Genomic DNA, 24,746 nt, shown 5'->3' with positions numbered 1-24,746 from the left:
TGAGTGACGGGGGTGATCGATAATATTCATCTTTCGAGTGTCAATCTGTGGGCAAAATGAGTTTCCTATATCACTTTACCTTTCCCTCAGCTACGAGAAATTATAGTCACTTTTCGTGGTAGGTTGTGAGATACCCTCAGGAACTCCAGGAAGTATACTAAGCTAGCAAGGCATTCTCAGCCGACGGATATTTCGTATGAATTAGCCCCCCGGAAGTGCGAACGTCCCCTATTGGACGCGATCGGCCTTTTCTCCTAGTAATAAGTGGGCTGGCATTCGGGACCTGCACGGTCAGATCAACTCATGGTCCGACACTGGTGCGGGATTAGAAGACGCACTGCTGTAATTTAGCGCAGCATGGATAAATGTCTGGCTAGGTTATGTACCCTGACAGGCTCAAAATAGGTCATCTTGTCGGAGAAACTCCGGCACGGGAATCTTACTCTTACCATGGGGTCATAGAATGGTTTTGTACTGCGTTGCTCTTTCCATCCCCCTGTCTCCTCGCCTTCCTTTCTATAGGAGGCCTTCAACCAAACACACAGAAAAGAAGAAGAAAAACTAGTTTCAGACCGATGACCAGTCAGCAAGATACTAGTAGTAGGTAAGTTACAATTCTCGCCCCGGTGATGTGGTAATCACATAATCTTTCATTCCAAGTTGCCCCCCCCAATTTCCCCTGTAGCCCATAGTACTGTAGATCTAAACCCGCAATGGCAAGGAAATCGTATGTACTTATTCGTACCAGAGTACCCTGATACCTCTCTGTTTCCCTCACTCCCTGAAGTCGGATAAGTTGTGTTGGCTACAAAGCATGGACTTGCCTCTAGTCACATTCCCCCTTCTTCCTCCTGCAGCTGCGTTCATGACTTGTCCCTCCATCACCACTGCATTGAAGCAGGTTCTCCCCGCCATGTGGGGGGTGAAATAGTCGGAATCGGACTTGGTTTGCATTTTTCTTTTTCCAAAGCTGCCTTGGCTCCTCACTGCCTCACCACCTGGCACCAGAGAGGGCGAGCGAATCGCAGAGCCTACTAAGAGAAAAAGAGAGAGAGAGAGGACCACAGCCGGAGCCTACTTGATCGGGAGCCGGCTCTGGTGCGCCGCAAGCAAGGGGGTTCCACGGGGGGAGTACGGTATGTCAAGCATGTCGGTGTGTCCGTTCAACCTGGTGGTTTTGAGGTGTAATCCTTTGTTCCTGTTTTTTTTTTTCTTTTTTTAAACTTACATTGCTCACGCGACTTTCTTTCTGTTGAAAATGAAAGGGTCTCGGATATGGGTCTAGAACCGGGAGGCTTTTTTTTCTTTCTCTTAATCAAGTCCAATCGAGTCGAGTTGGGTTTTGCAGTGCATGCGGTGTAGTGCATCCAGGCTACGGATGCCCTGAACAGGTGAAAGGGCCGCATTTTCTTGCCGGTCGGCGTGGACAAAGTAATCGACATGAACCTAGGGGAACTTTGGATTTGCGATTGGAAACCACTCTTGAGAGCCCCAAAAATTCAGTTATTAGCAGACTTTAGTCCCTGGATAAGAATGGTGGGCATTGCACTCTCCTGGTCTCAAACGCAGAGTCACGGTGGAAGAAAGATTCGAGGACAGGGCTTTACCAGTGAACTAGTACTTTGCTGCTTAGGAGGTGGGTTCAGGATTTTGGGATCTCTGATTCTTGCATTTGATCATATTTCCTCCCGGTTAGAAGTGAAACTTCCTCTGAGTCTGGTGGTAGGATGTAGGAACTACAACTTGAATACAAAATGTATACCGTCGTCGCTCATCGAGTCAGTACTGGATGTACGGATTGTGAAGGCCTCGGAGGGGGGCTTTGCAGGTACCAAGGCGGAGACCAATCAAGAGACTTGCCTGACACAATCCTGGCTGATCACCGCAACCTGTGAAGATCTCGAAAGGATCAGTCGTGTCATGCAGCTGATCGCTCTTGAAAAAGAAATTCCTGATGGCCGAGCCGAGCTGAACGATTATTACAGTACATTGTTGGACACTGCAGGCCATACCCTGTACTACACTGCCAATTACGGAGACGGTTTGATATGGAGAGCCACCTTGGTGTATCGTTTTTTTTTTCTCTTTTGACAATAGTAAACCCGGTATAATTTCTTAGCTGGGCAATATCAACTTAGAAGATACAATCTCAATGGTATTGTTTTAACGCGACTACAAAAGAAGAGTGCAAAATATGTACCACAGCAAGGTAGACCAGGCCACGTGAAGATTCGAGATTCACATTTGGGCCGTGAATCATCTCGCCCCATCACCCGCCCAAGGAATGCCTTTCCCGTTGATCGATTGGAGTTCCCTGCTGACCAGGCACCAGAGGGGTATACCAGACACGAAATCATTGGAGAAGCTTGTAATTCGACCGGGGGGGGCCTTGATTCTTCCCCAAGGTTCTTCCCCTTTTACCAGTTCTTCGCCCCCTCTCTGCATACGGTCGCCGAGTCATCGAACACTGTCTGCTCCAATCAGCGAGTCGTGAATTCGAGTGCCACATCAGAGGGAGCTTCATTTTATGGTCCCAGGGTGTGTATGTTTCATATACACCAGACATGACCGAGCTGTTGATGGTTGTACTCTGTTCGATAGTGCATAGGCACTGCTCACTCGAGGGACCTTGGACGAAATTCTTGAATCGGTTTTCCGCTTGGTAGTTGATCAGATGGGATCAATCTAGTGGTAGAAGGGACCTTGGTGAATCAACGTGATCGCCTGAGGGTATCTGCCTTGAAATACGTCATTTCATCGCAGAAGAAATAGAGTTCATTTGCAATTGTCCAAAGTATGCCAAATCATGTAAATTGATCTGGGAAAAGGTCTGGTGATACTGTCGCGCTGTGGTGTCTGCTGTCATGGAGTTTGTACCGCCGAAACCCTCCGACCCCCTTTAGATCACTCATGTCTTGGTGATTAAGTCAATTGCACTGATATCTCCATTTACTCCCCTGCAAGTGGATCAATCTCTATCTTTATATAGGGCCTTTCATCAGGTCTGGTTCACACTACAGACTTCGTAACTACTACTAGCTACCTCTGATTAGTAACTCACGTACGATCCACAAGCTCCATGGAACTATTGCCTTTTCAATCTGGTTTCATGCGCAATCGCTCCAATTATTATTTTCAGGGCCGACTGGGTAGGGCTAGCTGGCGATTTTTCATGTACAGTCTCACCAAAAAGGACGGGAGTGGTGGACTCCGCGGAGAGGGTTTACATACGTGCTGGAGTGATTCTAGGCGCGCGGGCGGGAATCACTATATGTTGCCGGAGGGATGGTATTCTTCATTTCCGACAACTGTGTTATTCCATGAACAATATATTGTTTTCAGTAAAAGATTCGTCTATTTGAAAAACCTGTTTAGTCAATACTGTGCTCCGGTCTATGAAGCCTACGCCGTGATGAAGGACCGTTGATTAAACAGCTGAATAACCGCGCCCACAGATCGTAAAGTTCTCGTGCGTCGTTTTTTTGGTAGACTTATCTAACATTAATCAACTGGATTGGATTCCTCGGCGCTCTAGATCTAATAGACACAATTAAAACAAGCAAAAAAAATAGACTTCTAGCATATCAAGATGTGCGTAACCTGTACGACTTGCACCAGCCTGACTCCACTGGAGCTGTCCCGACGCTAGACTCAAGTCTCACATCTACCATCACAACTTTCTTTAAATTTTCGCCGTGTCAATTTTCTTTTCCCCCCTAGTGTTTGACGGCGAAGACGAGAGACCCCCAGCCACAAGGCTCCCCCCCCCTCCATTCAGCCGCGCCGACCGACAGTAGTACCGCTGCACTGACAGGGCGGGCAGAGACAGGGTCTCGTACTTTCATGGGTTTTTTTCTCGACACGTCCGCCCGACCATACGAGTCTGAACTGTCTCCCCTTCCGTCTCTATCTCGGCATCCAAGTTGGCAAGCTAGCGCCAACAGTGCGATCATAACCATCAATCATGTCGAAACGCGGAGGGTGTCAAGTATATCGATTTTGCCCCTCCACGAGGTAGCCATCATCGTCAAGTATGTACTGACTGTACTCAAGGTAAAACCACATTGAGTTCGGGGGGGGCGAACCTCCGCCCGATCTATGTAAACTCTATATCGTCATACTGTACCATACTGAGTGTATATTTTGACTCCACTCTTCGGCTCGAGCGGAGGATGGGCCACTTTCTCCGAAGGGTGGGTCTGTCCTGAACAGAGGAGAAGAGAGAGGAGAGAGGTCGATTGATTAGTAATTAATTTGAGTACAGTACGTCCAATTTAATATTCATGACCCAATAGTAGTATGATTATCTAAAACATCAGTCATTAAGCTACTGTTGGTTCCTAGGAAACCGATTGACTTGGTCGTGTTCTTTTTTCCCCCTAAATCAAAAATTTGGCGAGTCCGTTCACGGCGGAATCGATAGGGATTGACTGTTCTTCTTCTTCTCCTTCTCAACCTTTGAGCGACAAGGTAAATCCAGGCTGATCAATGTAGGTCGGGACAGCGAAACCTTAGGAGTTTCTAGTACTTGATACTCTCTATATGCCAAGATAGATGTGATTTACAACCGTCACCTAACCTTAGTGCTTGCCCACTCTCCCCTCCAGAGACGCCTGTTGGATCTAAATACCAACGATAGGCCGAGCAAGCAGCTTAGGCCACCCGCTAGCGGGCCTCTATCTTATCCGACCGAGACAATCGAGGCACACTCACTGCCCCGGTCCGCGCATTTACGCGCATTGCACACAAGACAGCGCCGTGGCGTACGTCTATAACAATTTGATGGTTCAGATTGACCGGCGATGAGGCAATAGAATGGAAATTCCCAACCCGTTGCACCATGCACACGGTTGGCACATCACTGGTATATGTTATAGCGAACTCTATAATCAATATGTACACGAGCATGCACTGTAGTTGCAAGGAAAAACTCATCCCCGCAGTATGTTATTTGACATCATTTGGAGCCATTGAAACTAAATCCGAGTCCTCGGTGGTTTCCCGTGTATCCACCTTACCCTCCCCCCCTCCCCTCGGGAGCGATAGGTCGACGACTCTACCAGGATTCTTCTACATGTCACTTGACAAAGTTGGCTTGACTCGAGGGTTGGTGTTGATGTTGATTTGTATTCAGTTGGATTGAGATTTTCTTTTTAATCAAATGATTCTGTGATGAAAGGGTCAGGCGGCTGCCCCCCCCCCCCCCCCCCCCCCCCCCCCCATCTTGGCATTTGACAGTCTTTGGGGGGAGAGAGAGAGAGCTTTCTGTCAGTAGTGTCGACTCGACACTGTCGAGTGTGTTTCTGCAGGATCGGATTACTGAAATGAGCCATGAGGTGGTGTACAGTAAATTGGTATAATGGTACAGTACAGTGAACAGTCAGATACGGTACATGTCTGGCATCTGGCATGCCATCCATATAGGAAAGTCTTCATTGACTTGTACTGTCTCAAGTCGCGACTGGACCAAAAACGACCAAGAACCAATAACCAATAGCGGGGAAAGACTCGTGGCAGCAAACTCCAAGATCCAAGTTGTGCATAGTAATCCAAGCTGTCCACCTCATTTCGGTTTTGGTTTTAGCCCTCTGCAAGACACTAACTCTTGTATACATGATACATGACTACTGCACATACAGAATGTGTCCGGGTCCGTTGCTCTTTTCACTCCCCGCCCAACAATCCTTCACCAAATCACCACGGGCCGGTCCCGCTGCCTGAATCCGTGCCTGCGTGCATGAACGAGGGGGCGAATTTTTTTTCCCTTTCTCTTTTTGGTACAAGGAGAAATGAAATATAATTTCAAATTGAGAAAAAAAACACCCGGGACTAAACTGTATATTGATCTGTGTGTACAGTACGACTTGCACCACGACCAGGACTGGACAACGCGCTTGCATTCTTCGGCCGCGGCGGGAGAAAGAGATAGAAAGAGAGAAAAGACGGATATGGAATCGAGGATGGAAGAGACGGCTGATCGGCCGTCATTGTTGAAGAAAGACCCAGCGACCAGGGGCCAGTTCCACTACCTCAATCACTCGGTACCTACATGTACCATGGTCTGTCCAGATGTCGGTCGGTAGGAAAGACCGGATGACTGGGGAGGTGACTGAGCATGGGGCAGAGGGCGATCTTGGCTTGCCTCGTCTACCCCGTGAGCTCCTGCGGTTATGCCGTCTGGGTTGGTACAATTAGTGAGCTACAGAAGCAGGAGGAGGAGGAGGAGGAGGAGGAGGAGGAGGAGGTGGTGGTGGTGGATCTTACGCCATCTGGATGGAGAGAGGGTGGAGGTCAGTTGGACTGGAGCACTGGTCATTGGTATGCTGTTGGATGTCCGCGAGGCTGGAAGGCAGGGCAAAACCGATGACATTGGGAAAAAGTGTACTACTGTGACTATGGAATACTACACTACTTAGTCTAGTTAGTAGCCACTGACAGTACTCTGGCCCGAGAACTCTTACGTTAGTTGGTGCTTCAGGTACATGATCATTTAGCTTAATGGTGATATAGTAAGAAAGATAGGGAAAAAAATGCCACACCACCCCAACAGGCGGCTACCGTGTTACAGGAGCAAACTGCTGGATGTGGTTCTGTCGAATCATTTACCCCGGGGGTTACAGTCTCCTGTAGTGTGACCTTGTCACTTGCGCAGCACGGACGGCTTGTATCTGGTGGTTTGATGCTTGATGGTTGCCTTGACTTGCATTCGAGGATGTCATTCCATGCCAGGCGCCGTCGTGCTTGGTGAAAATTCTCTTGTCTCTCTGGAAGGGAGACGTTCTTTTTCTTATCGGATGTTCCAGGTCAATTTCAGGATTGGGGAGAGAAGAGAGATTGTGTGAGAAGGATTATGCCCCCTCGGAGAAAAGGATCCATCGAGGGACAGTATACTAGCATCCGCCGGGCATCGGCGTTTGATGTTTGGGGATCCGGAATCAAGGTGATAGGATCAAAGAATGATCGGCCGACCGTTGTGGATGGATACTCGGAGAGTATCATCATCCTGGATGCCTTCTTGTGACTCAATGGCTCAGAATCCACTCCATAGTCTATACACATGCTGAGATGGTGGTAATGTAGTGATCGGACTGTCAAGATCGGTACCTCTGACCATCCAGCGAGTTCGGCCCTGGTGGTAGTGCAGTGGTGCTCTAGAGTTTGTACGTTGTCTGCGGTGCTAGAGTCATATCCCCTTGCAATCATGCAGTCTACAAGTTGCCCTCCTCTCCACTTCTCCATTCGTGTACGTTTTGGACCGACAGTCGCAGTACCAGGACACTCCCAGTCACGACTCACTGTATTCGACTCCTCGTACCGGTACCAGCCTCGAGGTCTCGTCCAATCTCGGCAGTGGGCCTGGAACCGTCGGCCCCATTTTTCCGTCTGCTTTTTTTGGGTACCCGCGGATGGAGACAGCTTCTCCTCACTCCCGAGAAATGCGTCGCCAATGAATCAGACGAGAATACCGGACAGACGGTTGTGCGTCCGACCGGGATTCACCAAAAAGAACAAAAAAAAAGATACAAACACCTCAGTGATCCTCAACTGCCGTGGTGCGGATTTTGGTCAGAGCGAAGAAGAAGAAAAGAGAACTGGCGAGTTGAAATCAGAGAAGAGGACAAGCCTTCCCGATCGGGCGTCCATCCACCTGTGACCTCCATACCTGGTACTCCCGTCCTGGTCCCCTACCAAGATTAAGCACCTTGGTCATTTCCATTGGGACGCCTGAAGGATGGAAGGAATGGAGGACATCTGTCTGTACGCTCGATTCTAGAACCGTGATACCGAGACGTTTGAATTTTGCCATGGTCGTGATAAACATTCGACAGTACACTGCGGACTGAACTGGGTCGTGTTACCAACTTACCGAGTAGCACTGCCAAAACCTAGATTGACTTTTTTACCCCCCCTCCCCTCTCGTCCTCCGCCTCCGCCACTTCCCTCTGGGGAAAAAAAGAGACAGCAGGTTGGTAATTTCCCACGAGAGGAAAGATCCTGTCGGGTCGGCTGCGCTTAGTCGGTTCCTGCTGAATGGAGGACTCGAGGGTCGGGTCAGGGTGGACAGCGTTCTGACGAAGAGCGTTCAACCACCCAACTCCAACTGGTCCCAACTGGTCCCAACTGGTCCCGCGTGAGCCAGCAAGTTCCTGGACGGAGTGGGGAAGTAGAGAGTGGTCACTGAGCGACAGGCCTTTTCAAAATCAAATGGAAAGACGCTGTCCAGAGCATGGAACCATCATGGAAGGGTCAATATCCTCCACGCATCTCTTCATCAGATCGAATCATTGCAAAGGAAAGGGAGGATTGCAGATCGGACTGGATGCGACTGGATCGGATGCTGGCGCGCCAGTGTGCAGGGTGTATCGTGTGTGTGTGTGTTGTGTACGGTACACCTGAACGGCAATCGACGAGCGGCAATCGGGCTGGTATGTAAAACAAAGGGAGCCGAGACGGTCAGCTCTCAGGTCTCCCTGGATGTAGCGTCCGGCAGACAAGAAACCACAATGCAAACAGCCGCAGAATCCAAATCAAAGAAGAGGCGGCTCCATGAATCAGCTACCCTTGAATTTTCAGTTGTGTCGATATTTCCTCCCTTTCCCCCCCCATTGTCATCCTCGCAGGCGAGGGGCGAGGCTTTTAATCTTCTTACTTTTGAGTTTTATGTTGACGATATTTGCGCGCCCCTCCGGCCCCTTTCCAGTAGTCCTAGCGCTGGAGCTGACGGGAATGATCTAATTCTGGCAGGTCTCTGAGGGAGTGCTAGTGCCAGTTCTCCTGTTACTAGTATCTTTCCAGGATCTGACTAAACCCACTAGTGCTGCAGCCCCATTCAAAGTGACGGGTAGCCATGGAGCCAGGGATGATGAGACAGAACGAATGATGTGGTGCCTGGACGGGACTAGTCTGCAAAAAGGAGAGCCTTCTTCACCATGATGCGATCGCCACCGGGAACTCGTCAGGCAGAGTGAGAAGAGGAGGCCGAGACAACGTGGCTGAGGAGAAAATCATCCAGGCGATCGTGGGGGGACAAGAGGGAAAAAGAGTGCAGAGGAGGTTACTTTGAACGGAGACACGGAGGGATCAGTAGTTGTCACCTTGAAGGGCGCTGATACAATGGACCTCGCCCTGGGAGTGGTAATTTCAGTATCTTCGATGGTTCACATCTTCCAGGAACTTCAAGGTGCACATGGACGGGCCATCACGAGGGAAGAGGACCGAGGGCAACGAGCGATGAGGATACGAGAATGGAGGTTTGGGGGCCAATCAATCCATTCGTCGCGTGTTCGCTGGGGATGAGGGATGGGCTCATCAAAGTTTCTGTTTCCGATCAGACCAGTTGACGGGCAGAACCGCCCACGGGTGGGTTCAAGGGTTGTCCCACCTCATTCGATCCTCTACCGTTCTCATCAGGAGCAAATCCCTAGTGATCATGTCTCTGTGATTTCTCTGCGACGGAGACTCGTACTTGTCATGGTGATTGACGAACCCAGCTTGGGTCAGTGAGGCCGAACGAGAGAGAGAGAGTCGTGAGTGATAGCCCCAATCCGTCGGTTCTCCTTTGCAGTTGACTGCGTCTCCTCTCCCTTTCGTCTAGGACCACTCCGTCGAGTCATTACAGTCAAATACCTCCACCAATTAATAAATCTTGATTCACGTTTAGATCACGCCCTGCAACCTCTGCTCGGTACCCGATCAGAAACCAAAAAAAATAATAATTAAAAGAGCATTTCCCTGTAATTTATTCATGCCAGAGAGTTGTCACCCCCTCTCTACTATACAAGTTACACACCGTGTACCCGATGCCACCTGCACCTTCGCCTTGAGTCCTGCTGCTCCGGTCCGTACCCGGTCGGTACTCCGCGGGGGCCTTGAATTGTTCTCTCCTCTCTCTCTCTCTCTCTCTCTCCCTCTTCCTCTTGGATGTCTTGCTGCGCGCCGGTTGTAATCCCCGGACCTTCGCGTAGTTCCGCCTCCTGTTCTTTCCTGCGCCTGCCGTGGTCACGCCGTGGATGTATCTTGCCGTACCTCATTCTCGAACGAACGATCCAGACGGAGGGTTACCAAGCTTACAGACGGAGAGTTTATGGGACCCAATCGTTCATGGTCCAGCCTCAAATCAGATTGGACCTCTGTTAAATCTTACGGGCGGACGGTACCGGTGGACTCGGTAGATTACGCAAGGTACCGACCAGTACCTCCGGAGTAATACAATACATCCAGTCCAGTCCACCGGAGGTCGCCCAGGGCCACCCGACTTTCTCCCCCCCGTCAGCTACGCTACGCCCTCCCCACTCTCCGCTTCGCCTTGCTCAGTCCTCTCCTCATTCCTCACTCTCTCATCTCTTTCTCTTTCTTGCACGATTGCCATTCTTTCTCACCTCCAGAACCAAAGACTGTGTGGGACAACGATCTTTCTCTCTCTCTCCTCCCCCTCTCTTTTTTCTCTTCCCTCGCTCACTCGACCCAACTCGGCTCAAGACCTCCTCTTCTCTCGCCACTTCCCGGCACCGTCCCCTCGGCTACTCGATCTGATGCCGGTGTCGCCTCACTTCCCCGTGCAGTTGGCCGCCTGACTTGCAGCCCTCACGCTGCCAGCCGATTCCCCTCCAGTCGACGGCCTAGCCCTTCATTGAAAACTCAGTCTCCTCTTCACAAAGCCATCAGTGAACGCTCACCTCACTACCTACACCCCCCAAGATGGTCGGTCTGGAGATCCCCGAGAATGGGCTCTCTCTCCGCCCGGGAGATCAGCCGGGTGACGCAGCCGTCAAACCGGCCCAATTCATGCGACTGAATTTGGCACAACACACGCTCGATGAATTGATCTCGAGTCTTCGGACGGACAACGCCGCAGTGAAAGTACGTATGGGCAAGCATCCGACGCTTCATTACGGCAACAAGACCCAGTCCTTCCACGCCTATCCCGAAACCCACCGGTCCGAGATCTACCGCACTACCGATGAAAAACATAATCTTTACTTTGCTGGTGTCTTGAGTCACAGTCTGGAAGTCGAGAAGGCCCGGGAAGATACCGCTGCCACGGACCAAGCCTTAGCCAATTTGGAGCAAAGCCTCAATGCCTTTGAGCGAGGCAAGGCCTCCAAGTCAACCCACATGATTCAGAGCCCGGCGGAACTGAGAGCGCTCAGAGCGGGTAACTCAAGTGCTTCCCTCAACCTGGGCTCCAAACCCCGGTCGATTCTGGAAAAGGATCGGTTTCTTCGAGAGGCCTCCAACCGATCGCTCACATCGAGCCCAACCCTGGGTGCCCCAAGGTCTCCTCTGCCCGGCATGACCCCCACCTCCGCGCCGCCCTCTCAAGCCAAGAACAGTGCTCGTCTCCAGGCGCTGAAGACACCCCTCATCCACCTCCTCGCCATTCGTCCCGTGTCGACCAAGTTTTTGGCCCGTCAAACCCGGGCATCCATCGAGGACTGCACCGCCTTGGTCCAAAAGTACGGCGCCGAGAATCGCATCGACCGAGAAAAGTACGACCTCAAGGACAAATTCTACAAGGATCTCGATGTGTGGAAATTCCCCTATCCGAGTCAGGATGATCGGCAGGCGGCCATCGACAAGGCAATTTCGGCCTTTGATCGCATGCGCCTGTCTCGAAGTGACAAGCTCTGGCAGGGGCTGCTGCCCAAGGAAGAACGTGGCAAGGGAAAGTGTCTCTCCAAACTCAACCTCCAAAGCGGGCTTTCGGGTAAGAAACCTGCGACGTCTGCCGCGGGGGTGGATGCTGCCGACGAGCGGAAAGATGGCGATACAACTGGCAACGAGACCGACCGCTCCAAGGCCGTCTCGGTCGCGGGCGCGAAGAAACCCAGCCAGACGGCCGCAACCAAACCTCGCGTGGACAAGGAGACTACCAAGCGAACCACCAAAAATAAAAACGTCAACAGCACCTTGACCGGCCGAATCACGAAGAAGACGGGTGGGAAAGGCCCCGCCAAGGCACCTCAGGTGGACACCAAGTACAAGTCGGCCGAGTTTGTTCACGACTCGGATGTCTCTGATGATGATGAGATGCCTGATGCATCTCCTCCCCCATCTGCGAAAGATGTGTCTCCGGCGGCGGCTTCTACTGCCGCCCCAGCTCCAGTGCCCAGTGACCGGTCAGCCAAGCCTGCGAAGCCGACCGGGGCGAAAAAGACCGTGCCGCCCACTCAGTCCCCGGTCAAGAAGACCACGGCGATGGCGGTAAAGACTCGCCCCAAAGAAGGCCCACCAACCATATCTGCACCGAAGCGTGCCAAGGTTGACGCTCCTGGCCCGCAGGGAGAGGCCACCAAAGCTGCGGGCAAGAGGCTTCCGTCTGCCCGATTCTCTGCTTCCCCTCGGAAACCTTCGCCCCTGACGTCGCCTCCAACCAGTGTGTCCGAAGGAGTGGGTCGGAGCCGCTCCGACAGTCAAAACCAGTCCTCCAGCTCATCCTCTTCTCCACTCATCTCGCAACTCAGTCGGTCCAAAGCGCCCGCCGCCGCTGCTTCTTCCGTGGGTGGTTCGGGTCGGTCAGCCACGGCATCTGTCAAGGGGCCTTCTGCTGCCACCGTGAACAACCCGCTGAAGCGCAAAGCCGCGCCTGAGCGACCGACAGTTGCAAGCCAAGTGGGTGCTCGGATGGCGCCCAATAGCAACGACCCCAAGCGCCGTCGTGCCGCCAGTACTTCTAGTGGAGGTAGTACAGGTAGCGCGTCCCCCCCAATGAGCTACAAAGTCGCACAACGCCGGCTGTGGGACAAGTCCCAAAGATTCAAAAAGGCGTACGCGAGGTATCATTCTTTGCACGAGTCTCTGGCGGCCCAGTCCAATCCATCTCCGGACTCTATCAGTAAATTGGAGAAATGGCATGAGTCGTTGACTCGGATGAAGAATGAGATCTGGGAGGAAGACCGAAAACTCCGTGACGGATCTTATTCTTAAGAGCTCCTTGCGCATGACATTATCGAATCGTTGATCTGTTCACGAGAGGGACGCTTTCCCTCTTAATGATGCATGGTGAGGATGACGTGTAGTCTCTCACCCTTTCTTTTGTCTTCTGGCGCGAATACCTTGACGTTTAATTTCCTAATCTTTCATCTGCATATTCCACAATTGGTTGTTTTGTTCCTCGATTCGATGGTAATTGCCAAGGCTACCCATGTACTCGACAGACCTATGCTTGGGCGTTCTCATGGTTGTGATGTTTCTACTCTCCGTCATTATTATGTGCTACTTCCGAGAAGGCCTCTTGGAACTTTTGTTCAGCGGCCGACACCATGAAAATAAAACCCCGTTTCACGACTATGTGCTACTTTCCCGTGCATCATGAGTTTCCAATACAAGCTTTTTTTTTGTGTCTACACAAGACTACTGAAACTGCGCCCAGATAGCTTTCGCGACCGCTTCTCTCGAGTCGCTTGAAACGGCATTTTTGATGGATTGACACTTCGTAAGATCTGCAAGATCCAGATCGCCATGTCGATCCGACAGACAGCGAGCTTACCCCGGATCCTCGCATCTGCAATTCCTTGGTTCCGTGGTGCCGCCGAGAAAGGCTGTCCTGTGATTGGCGTGTGAGCCACGTGGCTCGTCAAGGGATCCATTATTGGAAAGTCCCTGTAATATTGAAACGAACGAGATACGGTAAGTTGACAGTGGTTACGTCATCTCACAAAAGACGGGCTATTCCATAATCGGCTTAGCGCCAGTGGGAAACTTAGACCACGGGCAGGAAGACACCAGCTGGCCCAGCAGACAAGCACAACGGCTTCAGACCTTCAGAGAACCCCAACCAACACCATTTTGGCTACGAGCAGTCGTCACAAGTGCGCCGCATACCATTGAAGTAACTTCTGAGTTCAAGAGGGGCGCGCGACAATGACTCCCACTGCCCGCGGACGGGGAAACAGCCAACGCAGCCCAACCGTCCTGGTAAGCTCAAGCTGGTGCCTCAATTCCTGCCTGAAATTGGAAAGTGACGGTGGAGGCAATTGACACGCTGGATGAATGATTCAACCTGTCCCGATTTGATATCAATTGTGTCTCTATCCAGTGAAGTGACTTATGCGCTGACACCCCTCCTTTGACAAAAAGGTCACCGACTCTCGCGATCAACAACCCGCGTCCGCCCCCCGACAGCGTCGTTCTCCAGCTACGCGCTTCATTACCGTCGACAATGTCCTCCAGTACGCCTCGGATGTACCTTCACAACAGCGGCGCCAACCGCCGCCCATCTCGCGCTCTCGCCGTCTTGCCTCGGCCGCCGGGGGACTGATTTCCAGCTCGGGGAGCAGTAGCGCCGCCAGCGCCTCGATCAACGCAATCACCAAGGGGGGCCGTCTCGCTGCGCAGCCGCGACTGCCTCCGCGAACGACAAAGGTTAGCGAGAAATTGGTCTTGCTGCCGGATACAGGCGAGGTTGGGGAGACGGACGATGGCGAAGAAGATGATACCGAGGGACAAGATGAGTTGGTGGATGAGGAACTGGTGCAGCGTCTTGCGCGGAATCAGCATCTTGACCCAGAGGCGATTCGACAGCAATTGCTGGCCAAAAAGCGACTTGCAGGAGACTTTGGGATTGACAATGATGTTGCGCCATTGTTGGCGGAGGAAGAAACGACGAGAAGGCGGCGTATCGGACCTGAGCGAGCAAAAAGTTATGCGGAACGCTTGCCCAAGGCGCGACGGACGGAGAAGCTCGCACGAGTGACGGCCTATTGTACGGCACAGGCGTATAAGATGGGTTCAGTGGCAGCTTTTGTCAAGGATGTTCATGGCGCCCGCACAAAGCTGTATGATGATTGCCTCTATACGGCGTATCACTTGCCGTTGCTGCCGGGTCATGACGGGTATCGCTTACGCAGCAGCCCGGTGTTGAAAATCCCCGGTGGCAAGTCGCTGCTTGATGAAGAGATTGAGCGGAATGAGCTGAGGGATCACCACGACGATTTTATGGACGAAGCCGAGGAGCATTCGGTCGTTGGCCACGGTCGCCATGAGGATGAGCATCATGATGAGCGCTCGCCGGGCGAAGCCGATGGTCACGCTTCGGTGAACACGCACCGCTCTGGGTATATGGATCAAGCCCCCGAAGAAGATGGGCGGGGCCAGAATGGAAGAGATACCATCACGGATGCCGACTCCTCCACAGCGGACAGCAGTGGTGCTCGGCCAGAGAGCGATCAAATGCAGAAAAGTGCAGAGTCGAGACCCAGGCGCCGTCGTCACAGCTCTGACGACGGTCAGTCTCGTATGCGGGAACGCGCTTCCCCTCCGCTAACTTCCTCAACGCCGCCCATCCCCGAAACACCCGCTCGAACTCTTTACAATGTTGCTGAAATGTTCGTCTTCAGTTATGGAGTGGTCGTCTTCTGGAACTTTACAGAGCGCCAGGAAAAGGATTTACTGGCGGATCTTGCCTTTGCCACATCGTCGGCGACGGGTACGCCGATCCCGTTGGCGACCATGCCCCTTCATGAAGAGGACTTTGAAACAGAGGAGTTCCACTTTGAGTACTCGACTGAGATTTCCCGACCTCGCGTCTACAATGACATGATTACGCTTCGCAGTGGTGACCACATGATCAAGCTGGCCATCAGTCATGGTATTTCGCAGAGTACGAAACTGTGCTTCTTTGAAGAGGTCATGGCTCGTCAAATGGCAGATGCCAAGGACGTCCCACGGCGTCTGGCCACGACCGGAAAGCTGGGAATGAAACGCGAGGAAGTGTTCCGGATTCTGGGCCGTCTTTTCAAAAGCAGAGTGGAGGTCAATCTATGTAAGTGCGGACCCTGGCCATCTCGTTTACAGGGCAATTTGCTGACAAAACGTTCACTCTTCTCAGCATCGAACATGCTCGACGTTCCAAACTTCTTTTGGGAGAGCGAGCCGAACTTGTATCCTCTTTACATCGCCGTGCGCGAGTATCTTGAAATCAAGCCGCGTATTCAAGTCTTGAATGAGCGCTGTCGGGTATTCCTCGATCTTGCAGAGATTCTGTCCGATTCGATTGCGGATAATCGAACCTCTCGTCAGTGCCTCATTTTGTATCGTATCTGACATACTTGACCCCATGCTAATCTTTTTGTTTTTCCTTTCTCTGATGCAGATCAAACTTGGATTATCATCGTTCTGATCATTATTTCTATCCTTGTCACCATCTCCGAAGTCTTCCTGCGCTTCGGCTTACTGCACGCCCGTGAAGGCGCTGCCGGAAACCCTGCTTCAATCATTGCCCGCGCGATGGGCCGCTCTCCTCGCGTTCTACCTTCGGTCTCGTCTAATACGTCAGCGCACATGAATGTTCCGCCGGGTTGCATATGCCCGTCTGTTCCCCCGTCCGGTGCGCTTGACACCGGAATCCGTGGTCTGATGGGTGTCGACTCATAAACGCGCCCCACAGAGCTGACGTGCGCTTGTAAGGCTACGCGTGTTTTCTTTCTTTTTTCTTTGTTTTTTTTTCCATTTCGGTTGGGACCTTGGAGTTGTAAAGAATTGAGGGTATCGATTCTCCTCAGTTGTAGGTGTCTGGTGTAATAAAAGGCCTATTCATACGGGAGTCACATGGATGTCCACCTACCATATAATTCCAGCCATACTCATTTACAAAATATAGTTTCCCCATTTTTCTCTTTCCCTACCGTTGACCGGAATGAATAGGATGGCTATACTATATCCACTGCCAGTCCACGAAGAGTCTTCTCTATCTTCTCCCATGATTTCCCTCGCGCTATCACCTGGAACCACCAATTCCCATCCCCATCCTTCCCCAGCACAGTGAAGAAATTCCTCACAGACCTTGGCCCCAACGGATCCGGTCCTGCATTGTTAATATACTTGGGTCGACACGGCCTCTCACTACTCTTCAACCCACCGTCCACTCTTGCCCCGGCAAAGTCCAGATCAAACAGTCTCGCCCGATACCAATTCGTACACATCATCGGGATTTGGTGCGGATCCCCCACCAGCGGCAAAAATCCCGTCTCCTTCACGGCCTTTCTCCGCATCGAGTCCATCGCACAAACCTGGGCTTTATCACGTTGGTCCAGCAATGAGCGACGGACTCGCAGGGCCAACGCACTGACCGAATCTTCCTGGAGATCACCGGCTTTGAGAATTGTCCAGCATGGCATAGTTCCATTCCCAATATACGCTCCCTGCTGGGAGATGCCTAGTATCGCACGGGCGTCAAAGACATTCGAGATACAGACTGGGGTGGAGGGGGATGCGTCCATTGCGATCCCGAGCGCTTTGCACATCCATGCGAGTATGATATCCCCTTCGCTGACGAAGGGGGACTCGCGGGGATCTGTCGATGTGGATTGAATTTCCTCGAGGGCTTTTTCCCGTAAGCGCTGGACGTAGAGGTGCGGAATGACGATGGCTCTGTCTTCGACTTGAGGGTACCAGAAGACTTCCCATTCGCGACAGAGAGCGTAGAGGCCCAGGGTCCATTTGCTGCATGTCTGTTGGTAGCAGACGTGTTCTTCGGCGGGGATGTAATCTGCCGTTGATTTTGCGGCGAAGATGTCCTCGCTGAAGCCGAGGAAGGGGGCCACTTGGTCCTTTTGGCCGGCGAGGATGGATGTCCAGGATTTCAAAAAGTATGAGAGACTCATGGCGTCGAAGATGGTATGTGGGAATGTGATTGTGAGGAGGGTCGTATCTGTGAAGGTCACGATGTGGATGAAGAGTTGGGGCACGTCGGCGGAGAGATAGTCCGCGAGTACGCTGGGGGTATTGGGATGTCTGGTGATTGAGTTGAAGATGGACATGCGGCCGAGGATGAGAATCTCCGAGGTTTTCTGGCTGGAGGGCATCTGGGACGCCAGTGGGTGGGAGGAAATGGGTGTTTCATGGTGGGCTGTTGTGAAGACGAAGCCTGGTCGATCGTTGGTGAATTCAACAGGGAGATGGTATTCGAGTTTGCCGGATTTCTGTTGATCAATGGTAAGCTTTTTTTTTTTGATTTCATTTTTGCCTTGAAGGTATTCTGAGAGAGAGAGAGAGAATCACCCTTGGAGAGAGGGAAAGAAAAAACCGCAAAATACTTACATTTTGACGTACGCGAGATCCCAACTTGCGCCAATCTTTGTCCTGAAAGAGTTGCGCCAAGGACTCGTTCAACTTGACATGATCAAAGATTTCATCGAAGCGCAAAGTCACATTGAGACAGATTGCCCGGGCGTAAGGTACATCATCCCAAATATGGAATGGAATGGTTTGATCGTGGGTGATTTCCTCTGAGGCCATGTTCTTGAATCTTCTTTGAACTGCTTCAAGTTGATGTTGCTACTGCCAAACGGTGGGCTGCATGTCAGCGCATTTTGTTTATGAAAAGACACACACCAATCCTCTGCCCCTGTCCACGGCAGCAGCAGTGGTGATCTGATCTGATTTGATTTCTTTCTCGCATGCGCGGCCCTACGGCCGAGCCCCAACCAAGTGGACCATTTCGGCTTATCGCTTTGCCAGCAATTCAAGATTGACTCTCCAGATCCTTCTCCTCCTCCCCCCTCAAAATAGAAAGGATTACCTTGATATGGCACGGAGAAGGGAAACCAGTCTTGGCGTTCGGCAATAAGACATGGGCGCGGGGAGAGGAGGGCCTAGTTCACCATGCGAGCAAATGCGAGTGAGAAGCCAGTCAGCCCTAGTCCGATGGAGGGACTATACTGTTCTCAGTCGATGTGATCGGCCAATGTAAGGGTTTCCGATATCAGTGAAGAGTTTCGCGGGGCTCTATGAAATTGATCATTTTTGTTTTTTGTTTGAAAACTTTGGGTTGGGATTCATCGCTCATCCGTTCAAACATTTGTTGTCTCGATGAAGGATATCACCCAGCAGGATCATGGTCCCGAAGAGTTTGTCTGGTTCTACGCTTCAAAAAAGATGTGGATTCCTTTTGTTCTGACGCAATTCTAGGGATGAGAAGATTGGTGACGGCCAGAAACCAGCATCGATCCATCAAGTCAAACATGTCGAGCCTGGTCTCTCGGAGAAAGAAGCAGTGGAAGATCCAGAGAGACATCACGAGCCGGCTCCAACAGATGGAGAAGATGAGGCCCAGAATTACATCTATGGTGCTCGTTTATACATCATCTCGACTGCCTTTACAATGGCGGGTATCATGTTAACCATCGATGGCAGTATTCTTGGTGAGTTGTCCGAGTCATACTCCGATTCGATATCACTCTCCAGCACAACCACCAGGGGAAAAGGTCTGGAACTGATCAATGCAAAGCAACCGCCATTCCTCGAATCACCAGCGACTTCAATTCGGTCGACGATATCGGCTGGTATGCTAGTGCCTATCTCCTGGCGCAGATGGCCCTGCAGCCCACCTTTGGGCGCGTCTACATCTACTTTGAAGCCAAAGTCACCTTTTTGCTTTCACTGCTTCTGTTTGAAGTGGGGTCGATCGTCTGCGCCGTGGCACCAAACTCTCCCGTTCTTATACTCGGCCGCGGCATCGCAGGCGCAGCAGCAGCAGGGATGCTCACTGGAAATCTGGCCATTTTTGGCCAGGTGGTTCCACTCCGGAGTCGGCCCCGAGGCATGGCCATTATGACCGGCCTTTTTTCAGTCGCGACACTGGCGGGACCAACTGTCGGTGGACTGCTCACAGATTCACGATTGACTTGGCGATTCTGTTTCTGGATCAACTTGCGTGAGTCCAAGTGGCCCCCTCCTTCCCCCTTCTCTATCTCCCTCAGAAAGGAAAGCGAAAACGATGGCTAAAAGAGACCCAATAACACAATGGGAGGGGTGACCGGGAGTATAGCCTTTGGGTTCATTGCGGCTGTGATTGTGGTCTTCTATCTCCGGCCAAAGCCCGGCAAAATGGCTAATCTGCCACTCCAGGAGAAGGTGAGTCGCCTCGATCTGGCAAGCGCGGCCGTACTCGCAGCGAGTCTAGTCTGTTTATTTCTGGGGCTACAATGGGGCGGCTCCACGCAGCCCTGGTCGGCGCCTCGCGTTTGGGGTTGCTTGGTAGGATTCGGAGTCCTCTGTGTGGCTTTTATTGGTCTCCAGGCCTATCGAAAGGAAAGGTACGACTGATTGGTGTCGATTGAGAGGCCCCCCCCCCCAAAATCAACCGAAAAAAAAGAAAAAAAAAAAGGCGGGAAAAAACAACTGATGATTTTTGATTGAACAGGGCAACGATTCCACTTCGACTGCTGTATCAACGAACAGTGGCGATCTGTGGCATCTTCTCCGGACTATACGGCGTGGCTGTTGTTACGCACGCCTATCTGCTACCCATTTGGTTTCAAGGCGTCAAAGGCACTGATGCGACCATATCTGGAGTTAACATGTTGCCTTTTACCATCGCCAGTACGGTCGCCGTTTTGCTGGCGGGATTCACCATGACCGCCACGGGACATTATGTGCCATTCATGTGGGCCGGAGCAGTTGTCTACGTCGCGGGGAGTGCAATGTACACCACGCTAAATGCGGATAGCACCGTTGGCCGATGGCTGGGCACTCAGATCCTGGCGGGCGCAGGCTTCGGCACCGCCATCCAAGTCACTTTTATCGCAGTGCAAGTGGTCACCCCGGCAGTCGACATGCCCACCGTCTGTGCGCTCGAAGTCTTCTTCCGCCAGCTCGGTGGGTCGGTGGGCATCAGCGTGGCGCAGAGCATCTTCCTGAACACGCTGACCAGTCGCCTGGGAAATATTGCCGGGATTGATCCGGGGTGGATGATCCGCTCAGGGGTCCTCGAAGGCTTATGGTCAAGCGAGTCGATTGAGCCCTCGGTGGTCCTATCGGTCAAGGACGCGTTGAACACCGCCATCACTCGCGCTTTCCTCCTGCCAGTCGGAGCGACTGCTCTGGCGGCGCTGGTCAGCCTGGGGATGGAGAGACGCCAGATTGAGGATGACAGAGTTCCTGCTCCGGGGACAGAGATCGGTGCCCAGACTGCCAGAGCCAATAATCCTCCGGAGGGCGGGCCGCCATAACCTTGATCGATTCTTCGTCGAGGTGGAGAGGACGATTCCCCAAACGAGACGGAGCCGAGAAGGGAGAGCCGAGAGGGTCAGAGAGTCCTCTTAGCGCTTACTTTTTGAGCCCCCAAAGTCGACGGGTCTGGGCTTAATGCTAGCGCTGCATGATCGTCTGGTGATTCAGAATCCCGCGATGATAGGGATCGTTTGAATTGGGGATAGAACTTAGGGGAGGGGGGAACCTGAAATTTCAGCAGCCTTGAACGAAGAGACTCGCCAAGTGCAAGCCCAACGGTCTGAAAAAAAAAAGAGAAAAGCATCTAGCGTGAGGAGAGTCTTATTTGGGAGGAGACCCGTCCGTTTCTGGCAAATGCATTACACTATTCCGCTTGCATTCTCCGGTCTAATCATCACCGGTGCAGCGACAGGCCAAACATTTCAACAATGACATGTGGTGGTCAACTAATGCATCCGGACTCTCGCGTAGGAGACGGCCTGACTCAATCCGTAGCCGGCAGCCAGAATCGTGAGCCAGATCGCGGCTCCTTTCCACCAATATGGCGCCCAGCTGGACTTCATGGAGGCCCGATCATGGACCTGAGGGAATGGCTTGTCAGGGATAGGCACGTCCAAAAATTTGCACAGTGGCTCCCAGCCATCCTTCATATTGAAGAACAGCAATCGGTCTTGGGGAACCACTCGCTTGAGGTAGTCTGAATGAATCTCCATGAAATCTGTTTCGTTAGAACCCTCGCATGATGAACGCGTGGACAGAGCGTTGCCACTTACGAGGACCCAGAGGCTCAAACTCGGCAGGGTAAATCTGTCGCCTGCGCTTCAAGATGGCCAGCTTCCAAGCGAGCGAATACCGTAGCGTCGGTTGCACCAATTGAAGCAAGATGAATAGAGGATTGTCCAGGGTGTTGATGAGCTCCTGGTAGCTTTCCCACCACCGGGTGGGCTCACGAGTCGTACACACAACCTTTGCGTCGGGATAGAGCCGCACTAATTCTTCGACGAAAAAGATGGCCGGCGCATCGGTCGTTGCGACGTAGCCTGCAAGTAGATCTTTGAGGGTCTTGTCGACCTCTTCTTGCGGAGTACCCTTGGGAGGATCCAATGCCTTGGTCCATCCTTTGATGATGTCTATTAGGGAAGAATCCCAGTTCAATTCAAGGTGTCCTGCTTCAATAGGGGGGAAGAGGGGGGTTGGATGCGTACGCTCTTTTCCACGGAGACAAGCAGAGCCTCCGTGGCACACATCGCCATGCAGCGCCCATGTCAACGCAAGGGTAAGGGAGATGGTGCCTGTGCGAGGCAATCCAGCCCCAATCACCTGCAGTGTTCGGCTTGGATCGCTAGGAGGCTCGCCTGCAAATGGATCTCTCCATCGTTTTTGTTCTGTGGACTCTTCCATGACTGAAATGAACTATGCCTCTTGATCGCAACAAATGTTGAGAGGAGTCGCACCTGAGCTGGATCATCCGACCCCTCTCAAATAACGGCAAGGAGTCTCAGTAATCTTATTCCATTTCGTATGCATACAGACATGGGTTGCCCAGAGGACAATTGTGCCACGGAATTGACTAGTCTGGGCTATCTATGGGGGACTCGGTCTTGGAGTAAAAAGCCCCGCTACTAAGAAGGAGATTGATTCGTGTCGCTTTCCCCTTCAAGTGACCCACTGCCTCAAAGTGCACTGATTGATTAGTTGGTGAGAACCATTGATGTCTGGAAAGGTCGTGCGTTTCTGGATAATCTTGTCCAGTCTGTCGCTATTCCCTTCTCTGTCCCGCCCCCCCTGGTCTCCCAGAACTTGGCTTTGCTGACACGCAGGAGGCTAAGACCCCGGCGATTTGGGGAAATGTCCCACCACTAGACATGGATGCTCGCAAGATCGGAAATGGCCCGTCCAGCCCGTGATGGATTGGGGATCCCTGGCGCCACTCTTGGGGCGCTAGTTATCTGATGGCGAATCTCAAAGGCCGCAAAGGGCGAAAGGTCCAAGCGACCGACTAGGGTTGAGTCCCTTCAGGCGACCACCGTGCTGCAGTAGCTGGGTCGACCAGGACATGGATATGGACTGGGATATTGGTGGTGGAAGCAAGAGCTCAGTTTCGTGAGGATCTAAAGGAAGACTTTCATCCTGTGAAAAAGTGGGTGCTGTGTCTGTCACGATCTTTGATTAGCACGCACGCTCTTCCCCCACCCCCTCCTACGGTTAATTCCTTGCAGTGGACTTCTCCACGGGGAAATTTCGAATCTCTATCTCGAGAACGATCGACGACCATGGCAGTTCCACTTGTTTGTACGCTCAAAAATTGCCCCATAGAATGGGGCTACGTCCACTATCAGCCTTCTGTGGGCGGCAATGCGTTCATGGCAGCAGCCTTTGGCCTGCTGGCTGCCCCGGCGATTTATCTGGGGATTACCCACAAGGTCAAGCTGTTCACCTTTTGCTTTGTGATGGGCTTGGTGGGCGAGGTCATAGGATATGTTGGCCGTATCCTTTTACATAACAATCCGTTCAGCGAAAATGCATTTCTCATATACCTCATCTGCGCGACAATCGCGCCCTGCTTTACCGCGGCCGCAATCTACTTGACGCTTGCTCGGATCGTGGTGGTGTTTGGAGAGGGAATCAGCCGGATTCGACCACGAACCTACACCCTTCTGTTCAGCGGATTTGATTTCATTGCGTTGGTGGTGATTGCTGTGGGAGGAGGCATGGCGGCAGTCGCGGTGAAGCAATGGAAGGTTCGCATTTCTTCCCCCCCGGAATCTTTGCGTGAGTCTAGAAGAAAACGGTGACGACTAACGCAAGTACGACATTTCATAGATCGATCAAGGCACTCATATTATGGTTGCTGGACTGGTTGTCCAAGTGGTCAGCCTGGTGGTCTTTGTTGCTTTGTGCTTTGAATACTTTTTGAGAGTCCGAAAGAGTCACAGCCGTCTAAATCCCGAGTATGCCACGCTTCGCGATTCTCCACGATTCAAGCGGTTCCTGTACGGCCTCGCGGCGGCGACCATTCTGCTATTCATTCGAGCCGTATACCGAGTAGCAGAACTGTCGGGCGGGTTCCGAGGCAAGCTGGCCCAGGACGAGGTTCTTTTCATGGTCTTGGATGGCGCAATGGTCTTGCTTGCATGCATCATCCTGGCCATCTTCCATCCTGGTCCTGCCTTTGATGGAGTTTGGGAGGAGGCATCATTCCGCTGGGGCAAGAAAAACGACAGCAACGAGTCCATGATGCAGGACATCACCACCCACTCGGTTTCTTACAATGACAAGCGCTGAGTTTCTGAATTGACTATGCTATGGGAGTGATTCTCATCTTTGGGAAACTGAAAACTCTCATACAGAACCTATCTACACAAATATTTGTGCTGGAAAATGCACAGTTGTACTCCAATGATCTGACTTTTCCCCCCCAACGCATCCTAGCACCTATAACCTAGCTTCGGCAATTACAACTTCACCTCACTGTAAATTCCTAAATTACCTAAATATACCCTCACAATGTTCACGTTGAGCTGCGCTACTATTGCCCGAGACAATCTTGTGGCAGAGCTTTTTTTTTTTATCCTCGCTTGCCGTCCGGACATTCAACAAAACCGAAGCATGTTAGCTCGAGTGAATTGGCGAGTCAAAGTGGACAATCAACATCCATATCGTGGAGCTTCCCCGCTCGCGAAAAAAGCCGTTGCCCGACTTCTCCAAATCTCCGCATCAGCGCTAAAGAGATAGCGTACGCTGGCTTGTGTCTCGCCTTAACTTAGAGCACGCGCCATCATGCAGGCCGCGAC

General features: G+C 52.0%; 7 protein-coding genes across 7 annotated transcripts; 5 read left to right on the top strand and 2 right to left on the bottom strand.

Annotated features, from left to right (window-relative positions):
• Window positions 1–5,960: 5,960 nt before the first annotated feature.
• Window positions 5,961–6,367, top strand: POX_f08063 (uncharacterized protein; the record flags this gene model as incomplete). Its single annotated transcript, XM_050116846.1, has 2 exons — window positions 5,961–6,059; window positions 6,125–6,367. The coding sequence occupies 2 exons, from the start codon at window positions 5,961–5,963 to the stop codon at window positions 6,365–6,367; spliced, it is 342 nt and encodes a 113-aa protein (XP_049966985.1).
• Window positions 6,368–10,698: 4,331 nt separating this feature from the next.
• Window positions 10,699–12,927, top strand: POX_f08062 (uncharacterized protein; the record flags this gene model as incomplete). The annotated part of the gene is made up of 1 exon (XM_050116845.1): window positions 10,699–12,927. The coding sequence occupies one exon, from the start codon at window positions 10,699–10,701 to the stop codon at window positions 12,925–12,927; it is 2,229 nt and encodes a 742-aa protein (XP_049966984.1).
• A 936-nt stretch (window positions 12,928–13,863) lies between these two features.
• POX_f08061 (uncharacterized protein) lies at window positions 13,864–16,374 on the top strand (the record flags this gene model as incomplete). The annotated part of the gene is made up of 4 exons (XM_050116844.1): window positions 13,864–13,917; window positions 14,080–15,763; window positions 15,830–16,015; window positions 16,094–16,374. The coding sequence occupies 4 exons, from the start codon at window positions 13,864–13,866 to the stop codon at window positions 16,372–16,374; spliced, it is 2,205 nt and encodes a 734-aa protein (XP_049966983.1).
• Window positions 16,375–16,649: 275 nt separating this feature from the next.
• POX_f08060 (uncharacterized protein) lies at window positions 16,650–18,237 on the bottom strand (the record flags this gene model as incomplete). Its single annotated transcript, XM_050116843.1, has 2 exons — window positions 16,650–17,921; window positions 18,040–18,237. 2 exons carry the CDS (start codon window positions 18,235–18,237, stop codon window positions 16,650–16,652), a joined length of 1,470 nt encoding a protein of 489 aa, XP_049966982.1.
• A 573-nt stretch (window positions 18,238–18,810) lies between these two features.
• Window positions 18,811–20,951, top strand: POX_f08059 (Aspyridones efflux protein; the record flags this gene model as incomplete). The annotated part of the gene is made up of 5 exons (XM_050116842.1): window positions 18,811–18,848; window positions 18,910–19,142; window positions 19,229–19,654; window positions 19,769–20,036; window positions 20,144–20,951. 5 exons carry the CDS (start codon window positions 18,811–18,813, stop codon window positions 20,949–20,951), a joined length of 1,773 nt encoding a protein of 590 aa, XP_049966981.1.
• Window positions 20,952–21,398: 447 nt separating this feature from the next.
• On the bottom strand, window positions 21,399–22,353 carry POX_f08058 (uncharacterized protein; the record flags this gene model as incomplete). Its single annotated transcript, XM_050116841.1, has 2 exons — window positions 21,399–21,670; window positions 21,726–22,353. 2 exons carry the CDS (start codon window positions 22,351–22,353, stop codon window positions 21,399–21,401), a joined length of 900 nt encoding a protein of 299 aa, XP_049966980.1.
• An 872-nt stretch (window positions 22,354–23,225) lies between these two features.
• Window positions 23,226–24,237, top strand: POX_f08057 (Efflux pump himE; the record flags this gene model as incomplete). The annotated part of the gene is made up of 2 exons (XM_050116840.1): window positions 23,226–23,693; window positions 23,776–24,237. 2 exons carry the CDS (start codon window positions 23,226–23,228, stop codon window positions 24,235–24,237), a joined length of 930 nt encoding a protein of 309 aa, XP_049966979.1.
• Window positions 24,238–24,746: the final 509 nt, after the last annotated feature.

This window comes from Penicillium oxalicum, chromosome VI (assembly GCF_001723175.1).
Source record: "Penicillium oxalicum strain HP7-1 chromosome VI, whole genome shotgun sequence".
In the NCBI taxonomy this organism is placed as follows: domain Eukaryota; kingdom Fungi; phylum Ascomycota; class Eurotiomycetes; order Eurotiales; family Aspergillaceae; genus Penicillium; species Penicillium oxalicum.
This window is presented reverse-complemented; position numbering and strand designations above follow the sequence as displayed.